Source organism: Aythya ferina (assembly GCF_964211825.1).
Source record: "Aythya ferina genome assembly, chromosome: 7".
In the NCBI taxonomy this organism is placed as follows: domain Eukaryota; kingdom Metazoa; phylum Chordata; class Aves; order Anseriformes; family Anatidae; genus Aythya; species Aythya ferina.
This window is the reverse complement of record NC_140302.1, coordinates 30,906,117-30,930,759: the sequence shown is the minus strand read 5'-3', so window position 1 is coordinate 30,930,759 and position 24,643 is coordinate 30,906,117. Positions and strand designations below refer to the sequence as shown.

General features: G+C 53.5%; 2 protein-coding genes and 1 long non-coding RNA gene across 6 annotated transcripts in view; 2 read left to right on the top strand and 1 right to left on the bottom strand.

Annotated features, from left to right (window-relative positions):
- Positions 1-2,503: 2,503 nt before the first annotated feature.
- Positions 2,504-4,023, top strand: LOC311440219. The gene is made up of 2 exons (XR_014695271.1): positions 2,504-3,025; positions 3,141-4,023. It is a non-coding gene; the product is annotated as an uncharacterized lncRNA (long non-coding RNA).
- Positions 3,852-9,672, bottom strand: EMX2 (empty spiracles homeobox 2). 2 transcript variants are annotated; one of them, XM_084526816.1, is made up of 4 exons: positions 9,443-9,672; positions 8,307-8,785; positions 6,362-6,546; positions 3,852-4,082 (listed from the first exon to the last, which is right to left on the bottom strand). In XM_084526816.1, the coding sequence occupies exons 2-4, from the start codon at positions 8,695-8,697 to the stop codon at positions 3,915-3,917; spliced, it is 744 nt and encodes a 247-aa protein (XP_084382942.1). In that variant the 5' UTR covers positions 8,698-8,785; positions 9,443-9,672; the 3' UTR covers positions 3,852-3,914. The 2 variants fall into 2 exon arrangements, with proteins under 2 accessions (XP_084382942.1, XP_084382943.1); XM_084526817.1 differs by having other exon boundaries at positions 8,307-8,823; positions 9,443-9,614.
- Positions 9,673-11,616: 1,944 nt separating this feature from the next.
- The window catches only part of LOC311440218 (uncharacterized protein), a 36,874-nt gene continuing 23,847 nt past the window's right edge, over positions 11,617-24,643 (top strand). For 2 of the 3 annotated variants that reach the window (XR_014695269.1, XM_084526818.1), the window contains exon 1: positions 11,617-11,914. The gene's annotated coding sequence lies outside the window, so the exon portion shown is untranslated. The remainder of the gene's footprint in view (positions 11,915-24,643) is intronic. The other variant, XR_014695270.1, reaches the window with a different exon arrangement.

The following is a 24,643-nucleotide window of genomic DNA, read 5'->3' as shown; positions in this document are numbered from 1 at the left end:
ATCTGACCCTCCCCACCTCGCCATCTGCAAGGGAAGGGGCGGGAGGAGGCGGTGGGGACGGGGTTTGGGGAGGGGGCCCGCAACCGGGACCCCCACCCACCCCACCCCATCCCACCCCATTCCACCGCACCGCTTTGCGGCCGCTGCTCCGCGGTGACACGTCTGGGGAAGGGACGGGGAGGGGAGGGGGACACATTTAACCTAAAACAAGAGCAAAAGCCGGGGGGAGACCGCGGGGCAAGCAGCGGCTCCGCCACGCACCCACTCGCCAGCCCCTCGCCCCGCAGCCCCCGACTCCGCACCGCGCATCCCGAGCGGGGGGGGGGATCGCAGCGGGGCCGGGGCTGGGGGCTCCAAGGGTAGAGCCCCCTGCACCTCCCGGCTCCTCCCGTCCGTCTGTCCATCTGTCCGTCCGGGGGCTGCGAGCAGGCACCCAAAATCGCATTCGAAAAAGCGGCAAAAATCCGCCCGAGCCTGCAATTCGCCACCCGAAACGTACCCTCCCTCCCCCACCCCGCGCAGTTATTTAATATAAAATGTATTTTTAAACACCGCTCGGATAGCATCTCGCCAATATTTATATTTCCACGTTGCCTGGCATCCACTGTCCCGCATTTGTCTTCTCCCTCTCTCTCCCTCTCTCTAATCCTGCCACTTTAAATAGATGAATTAATAAAGCAAATGAGGGTCTAATAAGCTGACTGTCCTGCCTATTGAGGCAGGGGGAGAGAGACTAGAAAGTGCGCCAAATTTGTTTGCAGTGGATCAAGGCTAGCCGCCTTTGCTTCACTTTCTTTATCTTAATTCCGACTTGAAAAGATATAATTATCTAGTTTGAACAGAGCTGCTATCAAATCCTTCTCTAGGCAAGGCAGGGGAGAGCTGGAGTGGATTGCAGTGTTCTGAGCCGCTTGGTGCAGCCGGAGATAGGGAGTAATGAAGTTGTGGAGTCCTGAGATACAAAGGGCATTAACCTCATTAGCATGAAACCTTTTCTTCTAACCATTGTGGGACCCTTTCAGACTCCTAATCCCCCCTATTTTCAAAGCTTGGTTTGTAATAAAGCTTTTAGGGTTTTTTTTCAAAGCTAATGGCATTCTCTGAAGATTTTATTGCTGTTACGCTACATAGGACGCTTAATTTTTTTCCCTCTCTCCCTCTTCTCTCTTCACTTTTTTTTTTTTTTTTTTTTTTAAAGGAGGGGAAAAAGTATATGGTTCCTGCAGAAATAAGCCTTTTATCAAGATGGGAAACAATTTCTAGGAAGGCCCGAGTCTGCTGTTCAGCCGCGACCCGTTTAATGTTTGCCCATTTGCATGGGTTTGAAGTGGAGCGCAGGCTAACTTGGGCGAGGTGAGCGAGGGGAAATGTGCGCCCTGCTTCGCTGCCCGACCTGCACCGTCAGCTCTTCGGGAAGGGGGGAAGGCGACGGGAGAAGTTTACCTTGGGAATAGCTCCACGAAATAATTAGCCCGGGTTGAAATGGAAGGGACCCGCATTGCGACATGCGTCCGAGCCCTGCCTGGGCCTCTCTCGTGTTTGGAGCGCCGGTGAATGGAAAGTCACCGGGATTGTATAGGGAGCGATGGTTAAAAAAAATAATAAAATCGGATTTTTTTTTTTTTTAAATAAAAATTTGCATAGTACCCGATAGAGCCAACACGTGCACGGAATGTCTAATCTTAACTTTTCAAGGCAGGATGTTTAACAAAGCTCGTATTTTCGCGATGCATTGTAACTTCGCCTTATCACAGTGTAAAGGGTAGTCAGATTGTCCTAAATTATGTCCAACTAGCCCCCCTGGATCCACGGATTAAGAGATTAAAGGAGACCACTGGGCAATGCCTCCTCTTTCCCCTTCATATTCCTGGTATGATAATTGCCTAAACTGATTTGCACTTTCACAAAAGCTTGCAGGATTCTTTGTAGCTCGAACAGAGCAGACGAGGTTTCTCTATCAATGGAAATAAAACTGATTAATGCAGTCTATCAGGCTAAGGAGCAAATGAAGCATGAAAAAACAACTGTGTACCCCCAGAAAACCAGCTAGTTTCCTCAAGGACCCAGAACAACTTTTTTTTTTTTTTTTTTTTACTTTTTTTTCTCCCCCCTAGGTCTTTAAGGCTGGAGTTTTCCGCAGAGCCCAGAATCGCTCCCGCAGCGGCGGGGACACGGGCGGCTGGGGCGCAGCCTCTGCAGCGACCTGCGGAGGGGATGTCAAAGACAAGAGCAGGGAAATTAAAAAAAAAAAATCTTTCCCGCAAAATAAAATACATATTTCTGCAAAGGAAACCCCCTGCTGCAGCAGCACTCTCCCTTTCTGCCGGGCTGTTGCTGCGGGCCAGCCTCCCATCGCGGCTCGGGTTCCGAGCGGGGAAGGGGCTGGCTTTGTTTTTCTGTGTCTTTTTTTTTTTTTTTTTTTTTTTTTTCAAGGTGTTTATTTACGGCGAGTGGGGCTCTGCGGCTTATTTTTAGAGGTCTGTTTACAAGCGAGCGGCTTCATGAAGGCGATGCGCCCGTGGCCGCAGGAATGCGCTGCGCGGCTCCAGCGCCCGGAGCGAGAAAAAGTCTGGGGAGGGGGGGAAATAGATGGCTCCAAATTGTAGGGCATATTGATAAATCTTTATTGACAAAATATTGACAATGACATACTTCTTGGAAGTATATAGCGTGTTAGAATTCTAACAAATTAAACACAAAACACAAAAATATTTACATTCTGGTATAGAAGACATGAAGGAAACATTTGTCACTTTTTTTTTCCTTTTTTTCTTTTTTTTTTTTTAGTAGCTCTATGATCTCGGAACGTTATAAGGTCAGTGCTTGAAAATTGCCCCAATGGCCATTAGGAAAAAAAAAAAAATCAATCCGCGATTTTAAGTCCTTTTTCTCTGGATCCTCTCAGCCTGGGAGGTGTCCCCACCGCCAAACCTGGTGGCAGGGTTTGCGCTTTAGTTGTGGTAAAAAATAATCACCAGCCGTTTTCACGATGGGGATATAATTGGAGAGGGGAGGGAGAGGGGGGGTAATTTAATTTGATTTTTTTTTTTTTTTTTGGCAGAAAAAGTTATCACCAGCCCCAGCCCCCCCAACCCTCCCTGTCCCCCCCCTCCCCCTCCCCGTGTTTGTCCATCGGGAAGGAACTCTATGCTTTGTTACTGCTACTTCATTTAGCTTTCACAAACACTTTGACGCCAGAAGTTATCATAAAATGTTTACAGACTGCACATTTCTCGTAAAATAAAATTAAAAAGCACACAGAACCTGTCTTAAAGGGAGAAAAATTACAATTCGTTTCTGTCTTTAGGAACCGGGGTATTTTTTTTTTCAATTTTTTCCTCTTTTTTTCCTTTTTTTTTTTTTTTTTTTTTTTTTTTTTTATGCCCAGACGGCTTTACACATGCAATTCAAGTTTCTGAAACAGGTGTGGGTTTTGGCTGCTTATGGAAATTTTTCTTTTAAAGACGGAAAAAAAACTGTGAAGTGCAAAAAACGTCCTGCAAGGTGGTACTATTTCTTTCTCTCTTTTTTTTTTTTCGTTTTTTTTTTCTTTTTAAGATTTTTTTTTTAAGATTTTTTTTTCCGAATTTTTTTTTTTTTGACGTTACGTTTTTAAAAGTGGACTGCGAGAAACGGAATACCTGTCAATCACCTCGTCCCGGAGAGTTTTGGCTCTGATTGACAGATCCCCTTTGCCAGAGTTGTGCCAGCGGTGCCCCAGCCTGCACCTCTCGCGGTCTCGCCCTCGCTCACTCGCGGCTGCCCTCCCAGACGGGGATGGCGATTTGATGAAGAAGATCCCGGTGTCCCTTCCCCGCACCGCCACGCCGGGGTGTGTGAGCCTCTAACACTTTATCTCGGTGGGGTGGCTGGCTTGAAAAAGTCCAAAAGTGCCAGTTCGTGTTTTTTTTTTTTTAATCGTCCGACGTGACGTCGATTTCTTCTGGACTGGCTTGTTTGGTGGCGATCCTCCACCGGTTAATGTGATGAGTCCCTTTTTTCTTCTGTTGTGAGTCTGAACCTTCCTCCTCCAACTTTTGCCGCTTGAACTTCGTCCTCCTGTTCTGAAACCATACTTTTACCTGCGGGACGAAAGGCACCGCCCGTTAGCCCGCCGCCCTCTACCTGGCCTCTACCCTGGTCCGGGGACCCCCGCACCCCTGGGAGCACCTGAGCCCCTCCAGACACCTGCAGCAGCCCCCCACACCCCCCGCAGGGCCGCGCAGTTTCCGCGCAGGGGTGCGCGCAGTGCCGCCGGCCGCCTCCCCGCACCGCCCGCCACGACGGCGGGGCGCCCCCCTGTACCGCTCCCCCTGGGGGCTGCGGGGCTCCAGCGGCTGGAAAGTGAGCCCAGGGATGCTCCGGGGACACCGGGTCGGTTGCGGGGTGTCCACCGCACGGGAGCCCCCGGCCCAGCACGGTAGGGCACGGCACGGCGCGGCGCGGCCACCGGGAGCGATGCGCACAGAGCCCAGCGAGAAGCTCGGCCCTAAACGGGGTGTGAGGGTGAGATCTTGCTCTTGGAGAAGTGAATAAAATGAAACCAAACCAGACCAAAAAAAAAAAAAAAAAAAAAAAAAAAAAGGCCTAAATTAAAAACGTCCGGCGCTGCCCCGAGCGCCTCCGCAGGGCTCGCCGTCCAGGAGCGATCGTCTGACGGCGAAACCTGTCCTAAATGCCGTCCTAAATGCCCCCCCGGATTTGTTCAGCCCCGAATAAATCTGACTTAACCATCCGGCAGCTGACTTCAGTGCTTTAATTACAGATAGTATTGATCTGGGAGCTATCTCCAGGGCTGGCCACACTCCTCGTAGTGGCCAAAGGTAAACATTTTTTTTTTTCCCGAAGCAGTTTAAACTCTGGTTCTGTCTGAAAGTGCCTGATAAAGGCCCCAGCGAGGGGGGAAAAGGGAACTGGAGCATTTTAATAAGCTGGTTTAACCCGCTTCGCTGCCTCTTCAGAACAGAGACCTGCCCGGCCGGACACACATCTCTGCTGCATTTTCATATTCTCCAAAAGTCCCCCATTAAAAAGCTGAGCGGGGAACAAGGGGTGAGTTTAATTTGCTTTTAGTTTGCTAATTGAAGGGGAGGACGGTTCATTTCTGCACGCTGATCTCCCAAAAGGGAGCTCATTTGTAGGGGACTGGGGGTTTGACATCCGGACAAAAGACCCCAACCAGCTTCGGAATCAAGCAGCACAAAGACCACCTTAAATACAGCTTTCCAGTGGAAATAAGCCTGTGACCGGTCCCTTGTTCGGAGAACCTCATAAAAGTGGCGATCCCTTTTTATTGTTTTGTTAGGGAGACATTTTAAAACAAAAGCTCCAACCTCTTTATTGCTTCCCCCACGAAAAGGAGTTAAAAAAAAAAAAAAAAAAAAAAAAAAAAAAGTGTTACAACTTAATCCGCCCGGAGAACGCTCTGTTTACTGGGAACTTTGAACTAGGCTGCGGCTGGGTATTATTATTATTTTTTTTAAAGTACAGTGCCCCATACTGTAGCGAAGACAATCCCCATCTGGAGCCCTCTCTCCACGATCCTCCTGGAAGGGCGCAAAACAAAAGCCCGGCAGCGGCACCAGCAGCACCACCACCACCACAACAACAACCCCCCCAAAAGCCCGGCCTCTCTTCCGGCGACGAGAAAACCCCGTGGAAAGCGCCCTCGCCTCGGGGCCGAGCCGTCGGGGCCGGGCCGTCGGGGGGTGCCCGCCGAGCCCCCCGCTCCCCGGCCGGCCCCGAGCGCAGCGGGCTCCGCTGGAGCCCTGGACCGCGGCCAGGCGGCGGGGGGGGTGAGGGTGGGAAGGGGGCTCATTGCCATCGGTAATTTCTCCGCTTTTATTTTTAATCTTCGTAGCCTCCCCAGCTCATTCCTCGTTTCGCCTCTGCCGGACCCGGGGCTGGAAATGAGCGCAAAGCTATCCAAAAAAACCGCATTTCCATCCCGGGATCCAAAGAGGTGTTTTGTTTTGTTTTGTTTTTCCTTCCCCCTCCGCCTTTTGTTTTCTGGGCTTTTTCCCTAACTTGTAAATATTTTCGAGGGGCACACCGGGCTCTCAAAAAAACCGAGCGGGGGCTCGCATTTGCCATCAGCGGATCGCCATCCCCGCCGCTCCCTTCCCACGCCGGGGTCCCTGCGGTGGCACCCGAGCTCCGGGGCTTCCAGCGGCCACCCCAAGGAAGGCGATGGCCCTCAAAACCGAGCGAGTTTTTATCACACGCAGCCACACGGGGACGAGAACCACGTCGCCCCCACTTCGCGGAGGCCTAAACCTCTGCACGGGGTTTTTGCACGGGGTTTTCGCCCCCGTCCCCCGGCTTTTTCGCTTCGTCCCCGGCCGCAGCTGCTTCCCCTTACCTGAGTTTCCGTGAGGCTGAGGCTGTGTGCCAGCTGTTTTCTCTCTGCTCCTACTACATAATGGTTCTTCTCAAAGGCATGTTCCAGTCTCAGTAATTGGGATGGGGAGAAAGCTGTACGGATCCGTTTGGGTTTCCTGGCCAGTGCGTTGTGCAATAGGAAGCTCTCCGGGCTGGTTTCATTCCCTGGGCAGCAGGGCAAAACGGGGATTAGCAAAACACCTTCCCCAAAAGCACTCGAGAGGAGTTTTTAGCGCAAGAATTTGGGTCTCCCACCATTACCCGCTGGAGAGCTCTGCCTCTTCTTTCTCCCTCCCTTCTTCCCTCTTTCTCTCTTTCCCATTTTTATTCAGAAAGAGACTTTAAAAAATATTATTTCGATAACTAGGTGCTAGCAATAAGTAGGGAAAGGAGAGAATGGGGAGAAAATCAAATCGTAAACATGAGGCAGGCAGCACTATTAAAAACACACGAGGAAAAAAAAAAAAAAAAAAGTAAAGGAACTGGCCAGAGCCCGGCTGCGGTGTCTGCGGCTTCATCCTACAGCTGCCCTGCTCTCTCTCACCCACCGTATCTCTCTGTGTTTGTTTGCTTATTTATTTCCTGGGAGGCAGGGCAAGGCTCCGAGCGCGGCCCCGGCACGACCCGGCCCGGCCCGGCCCAGCACGGCTCCGCTCCGCCGCCGGGCCCCGCTTCCCTCTCCGGGGCCTCCTTCTCCCCTTCGCCCCCCTGGTCCCGGGGGGGGGACAAACTTCGGGGAGGCCCCGGGGTGCCCACCGGAGCCGGCCTGCTGTGGAGCAGGGATTTTTTTTTTATTATTTTTTTTTTATTTTATATACATATATTTTTTTTGGGGGGTAGGGGGTCGCTCTCCCGGCTGGCCCCTGCATCTCCTCAAATCGGTCCATCCAAGGTGGAAAACCCACCGAGGGTCTCTCCCCGCAAGTGCCTTAAAAATCGTTGCAGCAGCAGCAGGAGGAGGGTGTGTTTGGGAGCAGGCTGTGGCTCAACACCGGGACGTTTCCGCCTTTCATCTCCCGCTCCTTCCCAATCGCCTGATGGCTGTGACAAATAATTTGGTGAGCGAAACCTGTAATTTTATTCTGCGAGGGTAATAATCCAGCTCGTATCTCGGTCCGCCTGGCTTCGGGGAGAGCGGCTCCTTTTCCAGCCCGGCTGCAGCGGCTGCGGAAGGCCAGGGAAAAAAAGGGGGCTCGCAGGTGGTTTGTTTTCGTTGGGAAATAACAAATAAATTTTGAAAAAAAAAAAATTAAAAAAAAAAAAAGGAGTTCTCCGAGAGGAAGCTGATTTTTTTTTGTTTGTTTGTTCGCTGGTTTAACGAAAGAAGCAGGGACTGGACCCATTACTGGAGGAAATCTTCTCCCCCTTCGGAGAAGACGCTGCCGGTCGCAAAGGGTTAAAGAAGGGGGATTTTATTGATTGGGCGCCATTGGGTTTGGTTCTTTTCCCTCAGCTGGGCAGCGATCACTCGGCAGCCCGGAGGCTTTCCCTGCCTGCACCGGCCCTCAGTCCCGGCTCTCACGGCAGCCCCATATCCTCGGCTCTCTCCTGCGCTGGGCTTTTATTTTTATTTTTTTCCCCCTTCTCCTTCTTTGGGCTCCGTCCCAGTCCTTGCTGGGGCGCCACCCGCGCACCCCTCCCGGCTTTCGGGGTCGCTGAGGAGGTTTGAACTAAAATACCCAGGCGGCTTTTCCAGCCCCGCTTCTTTCGGGGAGCAAAAACCCGGGGAAGCCGGGGCCGGCCGTTCCCTGATCTTGCTCGAGGGGAACCCAAACCGAGAGCAAACCCGCAGCCGAGCTCGACCCGCCGGGCTCCGACGGCTCCCGGGGGCCGGGGGATGGATAGGGGCCGGGGAAGGGCTGGGGATGGACGGGGGAAGCCCGGCCGCAGGTGGGAAAAGGGGGGAGAGGAAAAGTTGCACGTACCTTGGAACCTCTGGCCCAGATACCGGTAGCGGTGTATTAGCCAGGGGTAGAAGGTGGAGGGGTCCCTCTGCTGCGAGGCGAAGAGCGGGTGCGTGGAGTGCGAGGCGGGCAGCGGGTGGGCGGCCAGGGCGTGGGGAGGGGGCACGGGATGGACCGGCACGGCCGGGTTCGGCGGGTGCGAGACGGCCTCTGCAAAGACCAAGTCCGGGTTGGAGTAGACCCCCCTGCCGGTGGAGTGGAAGCCGTTGAGAAAAGGGTTCATCGGGCTGGAATTGGCATAGCTCAGCGCCGCCGGCCGGATAGGATCCTCGGAGCGAGACGCGGGCAAGGGGCTGTCTTTGGCCACCAGCGACTCGATGGTGAAACACCGCTTGGGTGCGGGCTGAAACATGCTGCCGCGGCGAGAGTCCCCGAGCGAATCTCTGCCTGGCTCTCTGGTGCGCGGGAGGCGATCCGGGGAAGTTTGCAGCAGGGAGTGACTTGAGGAGGGATAGATACACACATAAATAGACAGGGGCTGGAGGAAAGGAGGCAGCGGCAGCCAGCGGTACCCAAAAGGGAGACACACGCACGCACACACACACACACACACAAGAAAAAAAAAAAAAAAAAGTTGCTGGGAGAAGTTTCCCTCCTGCAAGGAAAAGGCGGTCGCCCCCCCCTCCCTCCCTAAGTCCAAAGACAATCCATGGATGTGATCGGCCCCTTCACAAGTTGTGCAAACGATTTGTTAGTTCATGAGCCTAATTAGTGCTGGGATCACATAAACAGCTTCCTCTGAAGCCTGGTAAATGGCTTGATGATTGGTCGCTATTACTCGCCTTGAGGTTGAAGGGGGAGACTCTTTAAAGTGCGTCAGAGGGGAGGCGAGCGCCGGGCAGCGCCATCGGGAGGGATGGAGCCGCGGATCGGAGTGCGCCGGGAGCGCGCAGAGCGGCGCGGGGGGAGCGCGGCACCCGCCCGGCCCTGCCCGCGCAAGCCCCGCGCAGCGCAGAGCGCCCCCGGCTGCGGGCGACCGAGGTAGGGGGACGGGGGCGGTGCGGGCTGGGGGGGCTCCGCATCTCTCCGCGGGGTGCGGGGAAGGGGAGGGAAGGAGGAAAGCAGCGCGGCTCCGCCGGCCCCCCCCCGGGGGTTACCTCGGTGTGCACGGAGCCCCGCCGTCCCGGGGGGGTGCCCCGCTCGGAGAAGGCGTCGTGTGCCGCTGCGGGGTCGGGCTGCCCTCCTCCTGCAAAGTTAGCGGTGCCCCCCCGCACGGCGAGGGGCCGCAGACAAAGCGCAGGGCAGCGGCATGGTGCGAGCCGGGCCCCGCCGGGCGCTCCCCTACGGGACAGGGGAGCGAGTCTCCGGTCCCGGCCCTGGCCGGATTTTCGCGATTACCTTTGGGTCCGGGGATGATTTTAGGGCTGAGTTCTCCTCCTCCCATTGGCTGGGGCCGCGGAATAATTATGATCACATCCTAATACTCTTGGCTGGTGCTTACTGTTTATTGGTAGTTAAGGATCTATTATCTATTCATCAGCCTCCCATTTTTGCCAATTACATTCTTCTAAAGTGAAGTACCAGCAGGTATTTTGCACATTTACAATTAATGATAAAAAATCTGGCGTGCTTTAAATCTATTACGCCGCTGTGTAATTTATCTTAAAGATGCAGAATTGCTAATGTAAATTAATGTTTCTGTCGAACCGAGGGGACGGGGGGAGGCTTAAAACCAGCCCAGCGTTTCTTTCCTTCGTTCATGCACTTTGTTTTCTTTTTCCTTCCCACTTTATCCACAAAGAATCCGTTACTCCGCCGCATTAAACCAGGCTCCAAAACGCTGTCGAAGCGGTGCGGGAAGGTCCTCGCTTCTTTCCAGTAAAGGGCGAGCTGAACTCTGGGCGCCTTCCCCGCTCCCCGATAGCTGATATTTTTAACACGACAGCAAACCGGGCTAAATAGATGGGACAAAACCCGGCGAGGATGCCGGGTTTTTACGCCTTTTGTTTAGGGACGCCTTTCCCTTTGTGTGCGCCGCGCTGCGCGCACTCGGTGCGGGGACAAGTTCGCTTTCCGTGTAAACATAAGTGTGCTCCCCGGCCCGGAGCGGCTGCACCTACGGACAGCACAGACACACGTGCATGCGATGGCAAGGACGAAGTGAGAGAGGTGCTCGCAGGGAAGGCGTAACTCAAGGTTTCTGAGGGATTTTGCAGCGCGGTGCGCCTCTCGCACGGTGGGGAGAAGCTCTCCTCCCGGCCGCCGGGCGCAGAAAGGCACGGCCCCGCCGGGCTGAGGCGGATTTGCCCCCTTGTGTGCCTTGGGAACAGCCCGAGGTTCAACTTTTCAAGTCCCCTCGCCCCTTTTCTGCAGCACCTCTCACTGAGCCGGCGGTACCGCCAGACGGCTGGCTGCGTTGGAAGGAGCCAGGCTCAGAAAGTGCCCTAAACACGGCGGGTGTTTGGGGTGCTGAACCCGATGGGATCTCGGCTCCTGAGCACCGAAAAGAGAAAGAGAAACTTTTCTTTCTCGTAGGAAGAGACGCGATCTGCCTCTGCGTATTTACACTTCCCCGGGACTGCAAAATGAATCTGAACTGGAAAAAAAAAAAAAAAAAACTATTTTTTTCCTTTTTTTTTTTTTTTTTTTTTCCAGACATCCTGAGATAATCACAGGGCTGCTTTGAAAATTGCATCGAGCAGTTCGGCAGCCGGGGAGAGAGGAATTACACCCGTGTGAAAACCAGCCTCACCGGCACGCACGGGGAGCGGGGAGCAGGGAAAAGCGGCCAAAACGCTCGCTCCTTTTCCCTCGCCCCTCTTCCCTGGGAAATATTCGCTAGGCTGAAATCCCCTCCCGGAGGGTGTCCCTTCGCTCTCGGGTGGAGAGGGGAAGGCCACAGCTGCTGCTCAGAGGGAGCAGGGACCTGGAGCTTCCCCTGCCCGGCACGGCTCGGCCCGGCTCGGCCCGGCGCGCCCCGTACGGCGACTGTGGCCGCTCCGCTCCGCGCCCTGCTCGCCTGCTGTGCCTGCTGTGCACATCCATACGTCCTTATACATCCCTATCTATCGATGGATGTGCCTGCGTGCCCACGGACAGAGCAACCGCAGGGAGCAGAGCCTGGGGAGCACCGGCTCCCTGGTTTTGTCACGGAGAAAATAGGCCGGGAATGGTCGGAACAGAAACCAAGAGGGCTCGGGATGGGGTTTCCCTGTATTTTCCGCATCCCCCTGGTTCCCCATGTCACTCTCCAGCCGTGTCCCGGGGCACCACCCGCCGCTGCCTGCGCTGCCCGGGCCGGGGCCGCTCGGTGCCCACCGGGGCACGGCTCCCGCAGCTCCTCTCGGGGGCTTTGCCGGCCCCGCATCCCGACGGGCCGCTCTCCCCTGTCCTCTTGGCGTCTACGAGGAGAAAATCTGGCAGGGGCTCCCTTCCCAGCAATCCCCGATCTGCTCCAAACACACTTGGAGGCAGCCTCTCTCGGAGGGAGGGGTGCGCTACATTCGCAGTCAAATTACATGGCTGGCCTCAGAGGCAACTCGCTTCGGATTTCCAAACTAATACTCATCTTTTAAAAGCCGAGCCAAGAAGAAAATGCGAGGAAGGCCTCAGATGCGGGAGACCTCGGGGTAAGGCGGTTGTTTACGGGCTGATCCAAGCTGAACTTTGCCGGGTGGGGGCTGGCGGGGAGGAAAGTTTCAGCCTGCACGGAACTTTTCTTGTTCCAGGCTGGATTTGTCCGTCCCCGCTCCCCTGCTCGCAGGGAGCTGTGTCCGCAGCGGGGCGGAGAGGTGGCACAGTCGGGTCGTGCCTGGAGAGGGCTTGCGTGAATTAGCGGGCTTAAACTCACAATTTAATTCCGTCCTGGGCATCCTAAAGCCCAGGAGGTAGGGCCGAGGGTGCTGCAAACCCTTCACAAAAGGGCGCTGCGAGAAGGGAGAGAGGAAAGCCGGGGCCGCGCAGCGCCGGGCCGGGTACCCGGAGCCCCCGGGGGCTCCGACGGGCAGGTGGATGTCCTCCGAGGGGGTCTCGCTGCCACAGCCCGGCTTTCCAGCGTGGATAGCAGCCCTAAAACTCTCCGTTCCCATTATTTTGGCCCTGCCGTGATGGCCCGGCTTTAGCAGCACCTCCGAACAGGGGGATGCGGCGGGAACAAAAGAGGAAAAAAACGAAGCGTCGGGTGGCGACCCCGGGACTCACCACCGGGTGCCGGGGGAGCGGCTTTCTGCCGGCATCCCGCACCGCCCGGCCCCAGCGAAGCCTCTCCGGGCCCGTCCCGTCCCTGCCCGGGGCTCGGTGGCGGCGCATCCGCGGGCCCGGAGCATCCGCGGGGCGGCAGCGCCCTCTGCCGCCGGCAGCTCCCTTCCGCGGAGCCCTTTTTGCGCGCATCAGCCGCAAATTTGCGCGCCCCGGGCCGTCGCCGGTCCCCGCGGAAGGCCGCTGTCCCGGCCAGCCTCGGCCACAACCAGCAGCGCCCGTCCAAAAACCCCGCAGCTCCGGGGATGCTCGCAAGGCACCCAACCATCCCCTGCGCTTTTTTTCTTCCTTTTTAAATTTGATTTTATTCTTCACACCTCGTGGTTCGTTGCACGTCGTTGATGACAACGCCGTCGTGCGCTCCTGGATGAGGGGGACGTTTTAAAATTATTTTTTTTATTATTTTTTTTTTTTTCCCACCACCTGCCGGCTGCGTCCCGGCGGGGCACCGGCAGCAGGGTGCTGAAGGCGCGGAGGTCCCGGCTGCCCTGCGAGCTGCGTGTTCCTGAGGGCATCTCCACTGCGAAAGCCCCGATTCTGCCACCAGGGCTCTCCCGGGATGGGAAGTCACCAGACTCAAAAACTCAACCGAGACCCGGGGCAGCGCTGCCGGGCAGCCGGGACCGCACCAAGGGGGGGGCTCCGCGCATCCCGGGGGATCCCGTGTGGGCAGAAAGGTGCTGGGAGAGCAGCGGTGTGTGCAGAAAAACTCTTGCACCTGATGCTTCTCTCGCTGGAAGATCCCAAAGGAAAAACGAGAGTCCCCCTCGCAGCCCCTCTCTGCACTTGGGCTGCTCCGCACCGGGGTGCACAGCATCCATCCTCTTCCCTTTGCGGCCAGCTGCTGCCCTCACCCTCTGTGCCCCCACCCCGGCTCAATATTTCCCCCCCAAATTAGTGTTTCCCAGCTCCGGAGCGAGCTGTGCGGCTCCGGTGCGCGGAGTTGGTTAAGAAAAGGAGTTTTCCTGCCCTGCCCGGTGCCCGCCGGTTCCAACCCCAAAGCCCCTCCAGCCCCGGGACTCGGCCGCCCGAGGTTTGCCCGGCGGCGGCGATGGCACCCGCCGGGGCTGTAGTTGCAAACTTTTCTCAACTTTCCTCCGGACTGAATTTACCGCCGTCGAAACGGAGAGGAAACAATAAATCTTCAAAAGATTAATTTTCTAAGGAAAAATAGAAAACTGCACTATCAGTTAACATTAGCTCCGCTCGGTACTTTTTGTTACTATTGGAGTGCTTTGAGTTTCTCCTCGAGACGTTGAATTTGGTTAGTGTTGCCGGTGTAAAGTGCTCCCAACGGGCCCGATCCTGCCGTCCCGCCAGGGCACGTTTGCTTTTCATTTCACGGTGCTTTTTGCTGGCTGTCAGGGAGGGTCGTTGCTATCTTCTGCGGGATCGAGGAGTTTTTATGCAGCACACGGTGCCATGCGCTGCGGCTGGCCCTGCCGGGGGCAGTCCCCGGGGAACCCCAAATGCCATGGGGCCGCTTCTGCATCCTCACCCGGCAGCTGCGAACCCCGCAGCTCGGTTGAGCCCCGCGGCAAGTGAGCTCTGCCCCGAGCCCCCTTCCTCTCCGCCGTTAGCTCAGTGGCCCGTTCGTTTCTGTCTTCCCTCTCGCCCATCTGCTGGCGAAATTCGGGCTTGCAAAGAGCTGAGGGCATTGCGGGGGGATTCATTCTGCTCCCCTCACCACCACCGGCACCACCTCCAGGCATCTACCTCCCGGTGACCCGCATGAGGCCGAAGGGGTTTGCAGTGAAGGAAGCGGAATAACTCTCAAATAATTCTCCAAGCTTCCAAAGTACAGCGCTTCGATATTAGCACGTTAAAGTGTCGTTTAGTGTAGTAATCAATACGGATTTCATTGTAAATCACGATTTATTATTTTTTTTTCGAGGACTTGAAGAACGTAATTGCTTGCAGTGGCACCTTAAGAATCGAAAGCTAAGTGTCCTGCTTTGACACGCATAACCTTGCCGAATTCCTTCCCTGGCTGACGTGTTCCCAAATTTTCAGGCTTGCAGGGATGTGCGCGCTGTGGAACTCGTAAAGCGTGCGTTAAAAGAGAGCTCCTAAAGCAAAATCAGCCTTTTACGTGGATGTTTTAGGCCCCCGAGACCCGAAGTGGCTTTTTATCCGTGCATAGTCTATGTCCCACAAATACGTGCGGGCTGTTTCTTAAACTGCGTGCGCGATTCCATCGGGTTGCCGCTCCGTTACGTGGTGTTGGATGCTCCCATCCAACAACCGCATTCAACCCTAGGCTAGTCCCTAGTTAAAGGCTCTTTTACAATCTACATTTTTTTTTTTCTTTCCTGGAGGAAGGAAAAAAAAATAAGTTAAAAGCTTTTTTAGGAGTTTCGGCAAACTTCCCCCCGGCGCGGTGCGTAAGGGAGGGGACACCTGGGGCAGGGGTGGCTGCCTTTTTTCAGGTCACCTCCCTGCCCGTTCCCGTCGGGGCACACGGCTCGCAAACCGCCTGGCCGCCTCTTTGCGCCCCAGGAACAAAGGGCGAGGTCAGGCCCCTCCGGGGGAGTCCCCGCAGAAGCGCTGCACCCTCCTGCGCGCACCCCGCTCCGCGGGCGCAGACGAGCACCGGGACTGCGCGGCTTGGTCAACGCCTTGCCAGCCTCCAGACCTCCCCGCAGGTCCCCGGGCACAGCAGCCGGGTGGCAGGGCCATGCCGAAAGAGCCTCTGCGAGGGGCATTTTCTATGGGAGCAGAGGCTGGGCTCGGCGGGGGCTGCGCGCCCGAACCCCCTGGCGCAAAGGGGGAGCGAAGCGCTGAGCACCCGGCGGAGCGGGGTCCTCTGGAGCAAGGAAGGGCAGCGGGGGTGCTCCGGGGCTGCCGACCCCAAATCTCGCCCTGGAGCTTTGCGGGGCTGCGGAGGCGCCGGGGAGCCGGCCTGTGCGCTCCCGCTCTGCGGCCGTTGAGCCGGCAATCGAAAGTGACCCCCTCGCCCAGCTCCTGCGAGGTCTGGGCTGTTTGATGCTGGAATCCAACGAAAGTCTGAACTCGAGGGGTAATTTTCTCCATATGGGCAAGCGAGCGCTCACGCAGCGGCTCTCTCCAAAAAACTTGCCTACCTCCGATTGTTTTTCACTTTCCACAGACAGTTACGGGAAAAAAAAAAAAAAAAAAAAAAAAAAAGGAAAAAATAAAAGATAAGAGAGAGATCATATGGTGAAGAAAGTGCTTTTTCTCGCAGGTCGGAGGAGGCGGCCAGGCTGCCCCGCCGGCGCAGGCTGCGCTCCCAGCAGCGAACACCCGCACCGCGCAGCGGGCGCCTCCGGCCGGGGTCCGCGGGGGTCGCGGAGAGGGAGATCCCCCCGCAGACAAAGCGAGGGATGGAGAAGGCAGGGAAGGAGCCTGGAGCTCCGCGTGGGAGGCTGCGAGGAGCCTGCTGAGTGCCGCAGCGGAGCGACGCTGCTGAAAATGTGCTCGGCAGCTTCTCGGGGAAGCGGAGCCGAGCCCCGGGCAGCGCTGCCCGCAGCTCCCCTCGCCCGCAGGGCGCAAACGGGGGAGCGGAGGCCGGGCCGAAGGCAGGGAGGCGACGAGGCAGCGCTCCATGGGCCTCCCGGCCTCCCTCCGGGAGCCTCGCACAGGAGGGTTTTCCCCTTCTTATTTCGCGAGGAAGAGGAGAAGCTGGCCGAGCAGGGAGGGTTTGGGGAAGGCTGCAGCCCGGCCGCCGTGCGGCATCGCGGAGAGAGATCCAGCCGCTGCGAGGGGAGAAGGAAAATCACACCCTAGCACTCGATATGATTATATATTTTTTATTTTTTTATTTATTTTTATTTTTTTAAGGCTTCAGTGAAGCTACCCGACTTGTTAGCCGTTCGCTCCGTCCAGCCAGGGCATCTACGAGCGGGGATGTGCGCGGAGGAGGCAGCCGGCACCCTCTGGTCCCACGGCGGCACCCAAGGGCTCCGCGCAGCGCTTTTCCGCAGCCGGGGCTGCTCCTTTCAAACGAGCAAACCTGCCGTGTTTGGTCGGTTGTTCGGTGCTTTGGTTGAAAGAGCCGTGCCGTTTTCCTGCTCGCAATTTAGCTGCCAGGGAGCCTTCTGCTCCCGGCGATCGCCGCCGTGACGTTGAGTTATGGAAACACTACAGGTGTTACCGTGGTGCTGGGGAATTAATTCGCCTTCCTTCCCCCCCTCCTCCTTCCCGGAGTTATTTCCTAGCCTTCCCAGATAGCTGGGAAAGGGTCCCACATACCCCGGAGCTGTAAATTGAGCGCTGAAATCCTTGATCTCGCTGATTCTTTGGAGAATTAAATCTGGCCTCAGTTTACGGGAGGAAGCGAAGTCAATCTCGGAGGTTTTGCGAAGAAAGGCTGTTATTTCCTAGAGGATAGGCGTTTAAGTTGTTAAATATTAGTTTTTAATTACATATTGTTCTTTAAAAAAATAATATTTATCCTCAACTCCGGGCAGGTATTCAATTGAATTTTCAAGCCATCAGCTCACCAGTCTTTACACGAGTGATAGAAAATAACGCAGCGTGCAAGAGCCCGGCTGGGCTCCTCCGGCTTGAGCGCTGCCCACCCGCTCGGGGCTGCGGGGGGGCCGCGGTGAAACAGCTCAGAAAGGCAGGGGGGGCTCCTTCTGACACAGCCCCAGGGGGACCAAACGCCCTGCCGAGGGCACGGCAACAAGGATCAGAGATTTGGGCTGCCCCGCCAGGTCCCTGAGGCCACGTCTCACCCGCAAGACACCCCTGCGAGGGGCTGATCCTGCCCCCCCACCTGCACAGCACCGCTCCCCAGCACCCTCCGCTCTGCTCCTTGCACAAAAAAACCGCTTCAACTTTCTTTTCGGGCCGTGCCCGTTTGCCATCACCTTTCCCCACAGGCTTCCCCCCAAGCCCGCAGTTTCCCCGCACCCCAAGTGGCCCTTTGGCAAATTGAGCTCCTCCCATCCCCGACACCTCCACCCCGGCCTCAGCATCTCGGGGCTGGGGCCGACCCCCTTTGGGGTAACCCCAGAGGGGCAGGCACACGGGCACTGGGGGTCAGAAGCGGATTTTGTGGGTTCGGAGGCAGCGAGGGCCTTGCTTCGGCGTGTAAATGCTACTGCTCCCCGTGAAGTGGCAGAGCGCACTGAAATGAACATATGCGGGGAGGCATCTGCTCAGCTAGATGCATCTCGCAGAGGAATATTGGCTTTTCACCTCCAGGTCCTAAATGGGAAATATAAAGAGGTTGATGTCGTCTATTCTGTTTGCAATTGCCTATCCTAGGATTAAAGAGCTCTCCGTTTTACTGGCTGTCTTTCATTTAACTGTTTGGAGACCAGAGATGGAAAATATTTGCAGAGAAGAAAAGAATAGCTGCATGGGATCATTTGCCATTCAGTGTGAAAATATTCGAACAAACCCATTTCTATCCCAGTGCCGCTGAAAAAATAGCACATAGCCGTCAACAGCCCATTGCGCCCTGCTGGACAGCACGGAAAGTTTTAGGCAACTAAATTCCTAATCGGAGACAGCAGCAAACAGCACAATCATGTCTTTGACTAAACTGTGGGGCAGCTTTAATTGCAAAAAAACTTCTCGTAATGGCTAAAATATTACGGGTTGGGTAAATGGGAGGCTTCCTGCGAGGGGCAGAGCGGGCAGCCTGGAGGGGCAGCGCCCCGGGGGGCGCACGGCCGGGCTGGCACAGGGGGGGAGACCCGGGGGGCACCGGGGGAAGAAACAGGGAGGGGAGTTGAGGTTTGGGGGGCCGCACGTCCCGAGCATACAGCTTTTTGAACTGAGAGCCACGAAGAAATTAGCGTCGGGGACATTAAAATCCCTTCCCCTTGTCCCTGTCACCACGGGAGGGACGCTTCGTGCTAAAACGCACTGCGGGAAGGATGAGCAAGGCTGGCCGCCCCCAGATCTGTCCCAAGTCCCCCAGAGGGTCCCCCAGGAGGTCCCCCCGCGGGTCCCCTCGGTCCCTGGCTGGCCGCACAGTGCCCACTGGTGGCTGGCCGGGTGGGGAGCACAAGGTGCAGCCAGCCCTGGCATGGGGCCGCCTGCCCCGGCGGCTCCTGGAGAAGGCTCCTGGCACATCGGCTGCTGGTTCTTGCTTGCACTGGGCATCCCAGAGTGGGAAGGAAGGGGGGAAGAAGGGAACGGGGGCGCCCATGTGTCCATTTCCAGCTAAAGCTGTGTCAACACCCAGCACCCAGGGGAATCCCACCACTGCACCGTTCCCGGCAGTCATGTGCAGGCCGATGGAGTTCTAATGCTCTGGCTCCTAAGAGCCTTCTTGGAGGAGTGGCTGGTTGTGGATTATTCTTTTGCTTTGCAATAATGCTTAGCAGACCCTTGCAAGGGTTAGGGCTCCCTTATGCTAGCTAGGCTGCGCTATGGATGGAGCCAGATGACAGTCCCTGGCCCAGGGGTGTAAGAAAGAGGACAAAGTAAGTGTCTGCATCTTGAATAAAGCAGAAGAGAAAGTGTTGAAGTACAAAAAGCTCTTGGTGAGAAAAGGTGGAGCTGAGGACAAAAGGACGTTGCTAACTCCTGTGTACTACTCAGGAGCCTTCTGCTCTGGCTTGAAGTCAGTGGCAAAATATCTCTTGCTACTTCACGTGCAAGATTAAACCCCATTGCATGATGATCTCATGATCACATCTAGCTTTCAAATAAGATTCTGCATCTTGCTCTTTTCCTACAATCTTAGACCTGTGTATCTCCATGCTGAGCATTACCTGGTACCAAGGCAGAAGTGCTGAGAACACCACAAACCCAATCTCAGGACAAACCATAGAAGCAGGACATGCAGTCACAGTGAAGACAACTTGCGTATGTGATTTAGTAATTACATTGCAACACTTAATCTCTGCACTACTGCGTCACTCAACAACGCTTCCTTAATGCTTTCCATGGAAAAAACTCCCTTTTTATTTAGAACAATTAAATAGTTATCAAGTCATCAAAAAGGGCCATGTGAACTCAGAGGAGGGAGTTTACTATCAACTTTCCTTTCTAAACATGGCTATATAACCTGTATCTGTGGTCAAAATGAAGGAACAAACCTGAGGCCTCAGAGGGGATCAGTTGCATCAGGTTTATTTGGCCTTGTATTTTTCTTGGCTTTTCCAACTTTTTCAGATAATCAGTAAACACTGATTTTTATCTGTTGTCCTTAGATTTGAGAGTCTCAGGCAATGGGTAAGGAAACATAGCTCCAGTCACAGCTTTTCTTTCCACCTTAACCTGTTGGTTAAGGTCCCGTGGCACGCAGAAGTGAAAGGGAAAGGTAAAGCAGACACACACACACCCAAGCCTGGCCTTCCTTTCCATCTGGGTCAGGCTGCAGACCTCACCTCCAGGATGAACTCCACTGTCAGCCCCAAGCACGTTTCTTGCTGTCAGACATGTTCCGGACAAATGCATAATGGCATTGTTTTGGGGCAAACTATTTCCTTAGGGCTGTCTCTTGGGCAGCTTGCCTGCGACATAAACACGCTCTGAAATTTAGATCAGAAACATTAGCAACTACCAAACAAAAACATACAACACATGCAGGCAGCCAAAATACAACACATTACCCGTCAGGTCTCTGCTTATGCAAATACTTGCAGCGAGGTAGAGCCGCACTATGTTACCTGTGAAAAGTTCATTAAGAGGTTGCCCGAAGCTGTGTTTTTTTAACCCACAGCACTCACTTTTCAGGCAACTCACCATTCATCCAGCAGAGATCACGGGGCACCGGCTGCTTTATTTTACATTCCTGATCCTATGAGCGTTGTGCCAGGCAAGCAGGCTCCGCAGCAAGGGAGAGAAACACCAAATAAAAGGATGGTCCCTGCCCCAGAGCACTCCCAGTCTTAATATAAGGTACAAAGCAGAGAGGGGAAAAAAGGGAAAAAAAAAAAAAAGGAAAAGAAAAAGAAAAAGAAAACAGCAGGTGGAGACAGGGAAGTGAAAAGAAAGGATGAGACAGTGCTGATTGGTGTGATAGCGAGCAGCCTCAGCACAGCAGCTGCTATCTGGCATCAAATTCTTCGCATAAGCGGTGGCTGGATGGGGCCTACGGGGAACTCGCCAGCACATTTTACCACATGAGCCATACGTTCTGTGTCACAACTGCCAAAAGCACTTTGGGGTTGTAAGGATGGTTTGTGGTTGTGGCTTGGCAAAAGGCGTAAGAAGGCAAGAGTGTGTGCCTTTCGACTGCTGATATGCCAAGAAGAAAGAAAAAAAAAAAAAAGCAAGACTCTCAAGGCCAGGCCTTGTGACATTATCATGAAAAGAAATGTTTATTTATAACGAGGGAGCAAACTTGTGAAGCACAAAACCTCACTGGCAGTCTCCAGTGCTTTGGAAGTGGCATTCAGAAAGTCTTCCCAGACAGTCCCTTCCCCACGCTGCCAGGCCGTGCTGGAGGTGGGCTGGGAGCAGGGTTTGAGAGCTCCCCATGCCTGCGAGCATCAGCCAGGTATCCTCAGGAAATCAGCACCTGGTAGGAGCTGGGCTGCCCCAGGTTCTTTGCTTGCCCGCATCTGGCACGCTGCACACCTCAGTTTGGAAACCTTGATCCGTATTAGGTTACACTTGGAGTTCAAAAATCATTCATGTCAGCTTGAAAACCACATCCCTTAAAACATCATGTACTTTAGCATTCTTTCTCTCCCCCCCAGGTCCCTTGCCTTTCATTTAGCAGCCTTTTAAGACCATCATGTGCTTGAACTCTAAGCTGCTCCCGGGCATCTAAAAAAGTAATTGGAGTGTTTAGGCTTTAAATGGATTCTCTTTTCAATCTAAATGGTATCACACATCAGAGATGTCAGAATGAGTGGCTGAAGAGAGATTAGAAATTCTCCTAAACAGTCTGGTAATTAAATCATCTATACATCCACATATTTGGCCGAAGAAACTCTAAATGCCCTAGGCCCCATCTCCCATGTGCTCCCACCACCTCTCAACATGTGCTGTAAAAAATCAACACCCAATCTCAGCTGAAAATATTGGGCATCAGTCCCGCTGCCAGCTGCCTGTTTGGGCACCTGCCAGTGCCTCTCTCTGAGGGAACACTGCTGTCCCAGTGGAGCATCCTGAAGCTGCCTGACTCTAGCCAGCAGATGACAGAATTAGACACTATCCCACCTTTGGGAATTACACCTTCATCTTTTATTCCTCCCATAAATTATGTAGTGTCTATAAACCATTGCGAACAAGAATATGGTAAATAATGACTACATTCTGCTCCAAGTTCAGACCTGAGAGCAGTTGTTATAATTAAGTCATATTAGTTACTTACATTTTTAATTACTTCTTCTGTGCTTACATGTTTTTCTTTTCTCTGCAAGGAGTCATAAACCAACAGGATAATGCCTGGTACAAGTGCACGAGGTGCTCAGTACCACGGCGATGTCCTGCACAAACCCTCTCTGCAAAGTCCAGCCTGCCAGTAACAGCAGAGCAAAGGGGCTATAAATAAAACCAGTCCTTCATCTTCCCTCACCTTAGACCCATGTATTGATCTTAAGGCAGCGCACACCTGAAGTGCACCTCTTTGATGGCAAGTGGCCCAAACGATCACTCTTTAATGTTCTTAACTATCAGCTGTTTGTTTTTGTTTCTCCCTTAACTCACAGAGGAGCTGCTGCACAGATGCTCTCACATTTTGTTCATCTGACTGAATTTGGAGAGCTGTGTGCGGGCTCATTACTGACACAGGAGCATAGATAGGCCCTTTTCCTACTCCTTCCCTTCCAAAAGAATTTAGTAGGATGAAGAGGTCAGCAGCTGAGAAGGCAATGCAAAAGTTTTCCTATACTTTTCACTGTACTCACTAGCATGGGAATGGCAATGGCAACTCTTTCAGCAACTGCACCACTGGTCTCTTATCATGGCAATTGTTACAATAGCTCCAAATTTCATAGTCTCAAATACATGCTGCCAGCTATACTAATAGATAACAACATCTTAAAGTCACCAGCATTGAATATAATTATGTCAACTAACCCTCTCCAGATATATTGTCTGAAAAAAAAATAATAAAACAATTGGATTAATTGTATTCCTCTACTCTGTCATTATGCTTGTGTGGTCCCCTTCCAGCATGCCAGCTGATGGTAACAATGAAGTGTTAACCCTAAACAACAAAATCTTCTGTGAGGATTTTACATACTGGAAGATCAGTTTCTTCATGCCTGGAAAGGAGTTTGGTGACTCAGAGCAGGCCAGTAACCAGAGTTAACCATGCAATATATAGGGTAACTCCAGCAGGTTCCTCCAGGGCACTTGTTCACACCCTCTGCCAAAAGCCACAAAGCACCTGAGTGCTGCTCAACACATTTCAGGTACTTCATACAAAACAGCGGCCTCGCAGTCAGCATTTCTGAGCCACTTGGGTTTGGGGAATGTGCATCACCATGGGAGAAACCTCTGCTCCTTAAGTGCAGTTTGAAAATTGAATTAATGTCTTTTAAGCACTCCCTTCTTTTGTCCTAAGCTAAGAGCACCAAAGCAGTCATGCCCATGGAGTCCAAGAGCAAAGTGGCAGGGCATGACAAACCAGCTCTCTTCCAAGTGTCTGCAGCCTCCACATTTGCAATTTCATTTGGGCTTTCTGAAAATGCTCTTCAATGAACTGAATTACTTTCAGTTGTAAATCTAAGATGGAAAAATGCAATATTAGGCATATCTGCTCTCTATCCCTCAAGTAATATCCATATGCACATTCCTTCCCCTTGCCAATCTCTGTTTGCTCATGACTCTGCTGGATTTCAAGCAAAGGACCCTTGCATATGGTAACAGCACTCCAGTGGTCACAATTCAAGGCAGCTGTAGATTTCTAGATGAAATACAATATGGAAGTCCTTAAAACAAACAGAGCCTCTTGGGCTTGCAAGTACAGAAGTGCCTGAGACCCACTGAATACACACAACAGCTCATTCCTTGTGCTTCTGAAGCTCGCTGGAGGAAGCAGGGCTTGTCATTTAGTATAGTAATTATAATGATTCATTATTATGATTATTAATTGTAATCATATAATCACACTAATGATTAATAATTACAGTAATTACTATTCATATGAGAAGAGGACCTAGAGGCCCCAGTTAGAATATGGGCCTCACTGTGCCTCTTGCAGCATGGACAGGGCACTAATGGTGTAGAGATTTTGGATAAGGACCCAGAGCCTTCAGATCTGCGCCCTGTGCTTGCAATATGCAATATGCATAACCTTGTGGGGAGCCACGCAGGGTGTGGATGAAAATGTGCCACTCTGTCAGTAATGGGGGGCCAAAAGGCAGAGGACACTCTTGGGAATGACAGTGGGACAATGACAGGAGAAACACAAAGCAATGGTGACAACTTAGAGATGGGGCTGCAATGGTTGCAGAAATGGGGCCTGCTTCTGTGCATCTCCTGGTTCTCTCACCCCAGGCTTGAGGCACGGTGCCAATCACTGCCCAGAGCCAGGGGCTGCCAGCTCCTTGGGCTATTCTTGCCCTGTCAGGCCATGAAGATGTCCTTCTTGAGGTGTGTTTTTATTCGATGCTGCCTGAAAATCGCCCTGACTTCTCCAGTGCCCTTCTCCGTGTCATCTACACGGTTTAAACTTTTGACTCTGGGATTTATAAACATTACCCTCAAATGCTTGTGTAAATGCTCATATCTCATTATACCATAACTTCTACCAAGCAAGGGATGACAATCTGTCTTGTCTGCTTAGGAAGTGCCTGCATTAATTGCCCAGCCTGCAGTTTGCGGTCATCGAGCCTCCACAGAACACTTTGCTCACCCCTGGAGTTTGCTCTCTGCAGCAGTTTAACATATTGCATGCTAATGCAAGAGCCTAATACTGCATGCTCAGGGGCCTCTCGGAGCCAAGGTACTACCAAAGTTACTGGGCTTAATCACAAGTGTAAAGATAAGTATGCACAAGTCTTTGCAAGATTAAGCCCTTGGCCTATTTTTATTTATTTATTTATTTTATTCTGCCTGTGTGTAAATTGCTGCTTGCTTGCCACCTCCTTGTACATGTTTAGCTTTTGAAGAGGCAAAAGGTAGGGAGTCCTACACCCAGTGCTGCAATTTATCTGTTCTTCTCCAGTTTGCTCCCAAACTGAAATTTCTTTGTTCTTCTAGTCTAGTTCCAAATT

What these genes read in the sequence shown, in the direction of transcription:
- EMX2 (XM_084526816.1), bottom strand. Translation starts at nt 8,697, where the DNA reads ATGTTTCAGCCCGCACCCAAGCGGTGTTTCACCATCGAGTCGCTGGTG. An exon ending in TCTGGGCCAGAGGTTCCAAG is followed by an intron (nt 6,547 to 8,306) that starts GTACGTGCAACT and finishes CCTGCTGCCCAG; the next exon opens with GGAATGAAACCAGCCCGGAG. An exon ending in TCAGCCTCACGGAAACTCAG is followed by an intron (nt 4,083 to 6,361) that starts GTAAGGGGAAGC and finishes TTCGTCCCGCAG; the next exon opens with GTAAAAGTATGGTTTCAGAA.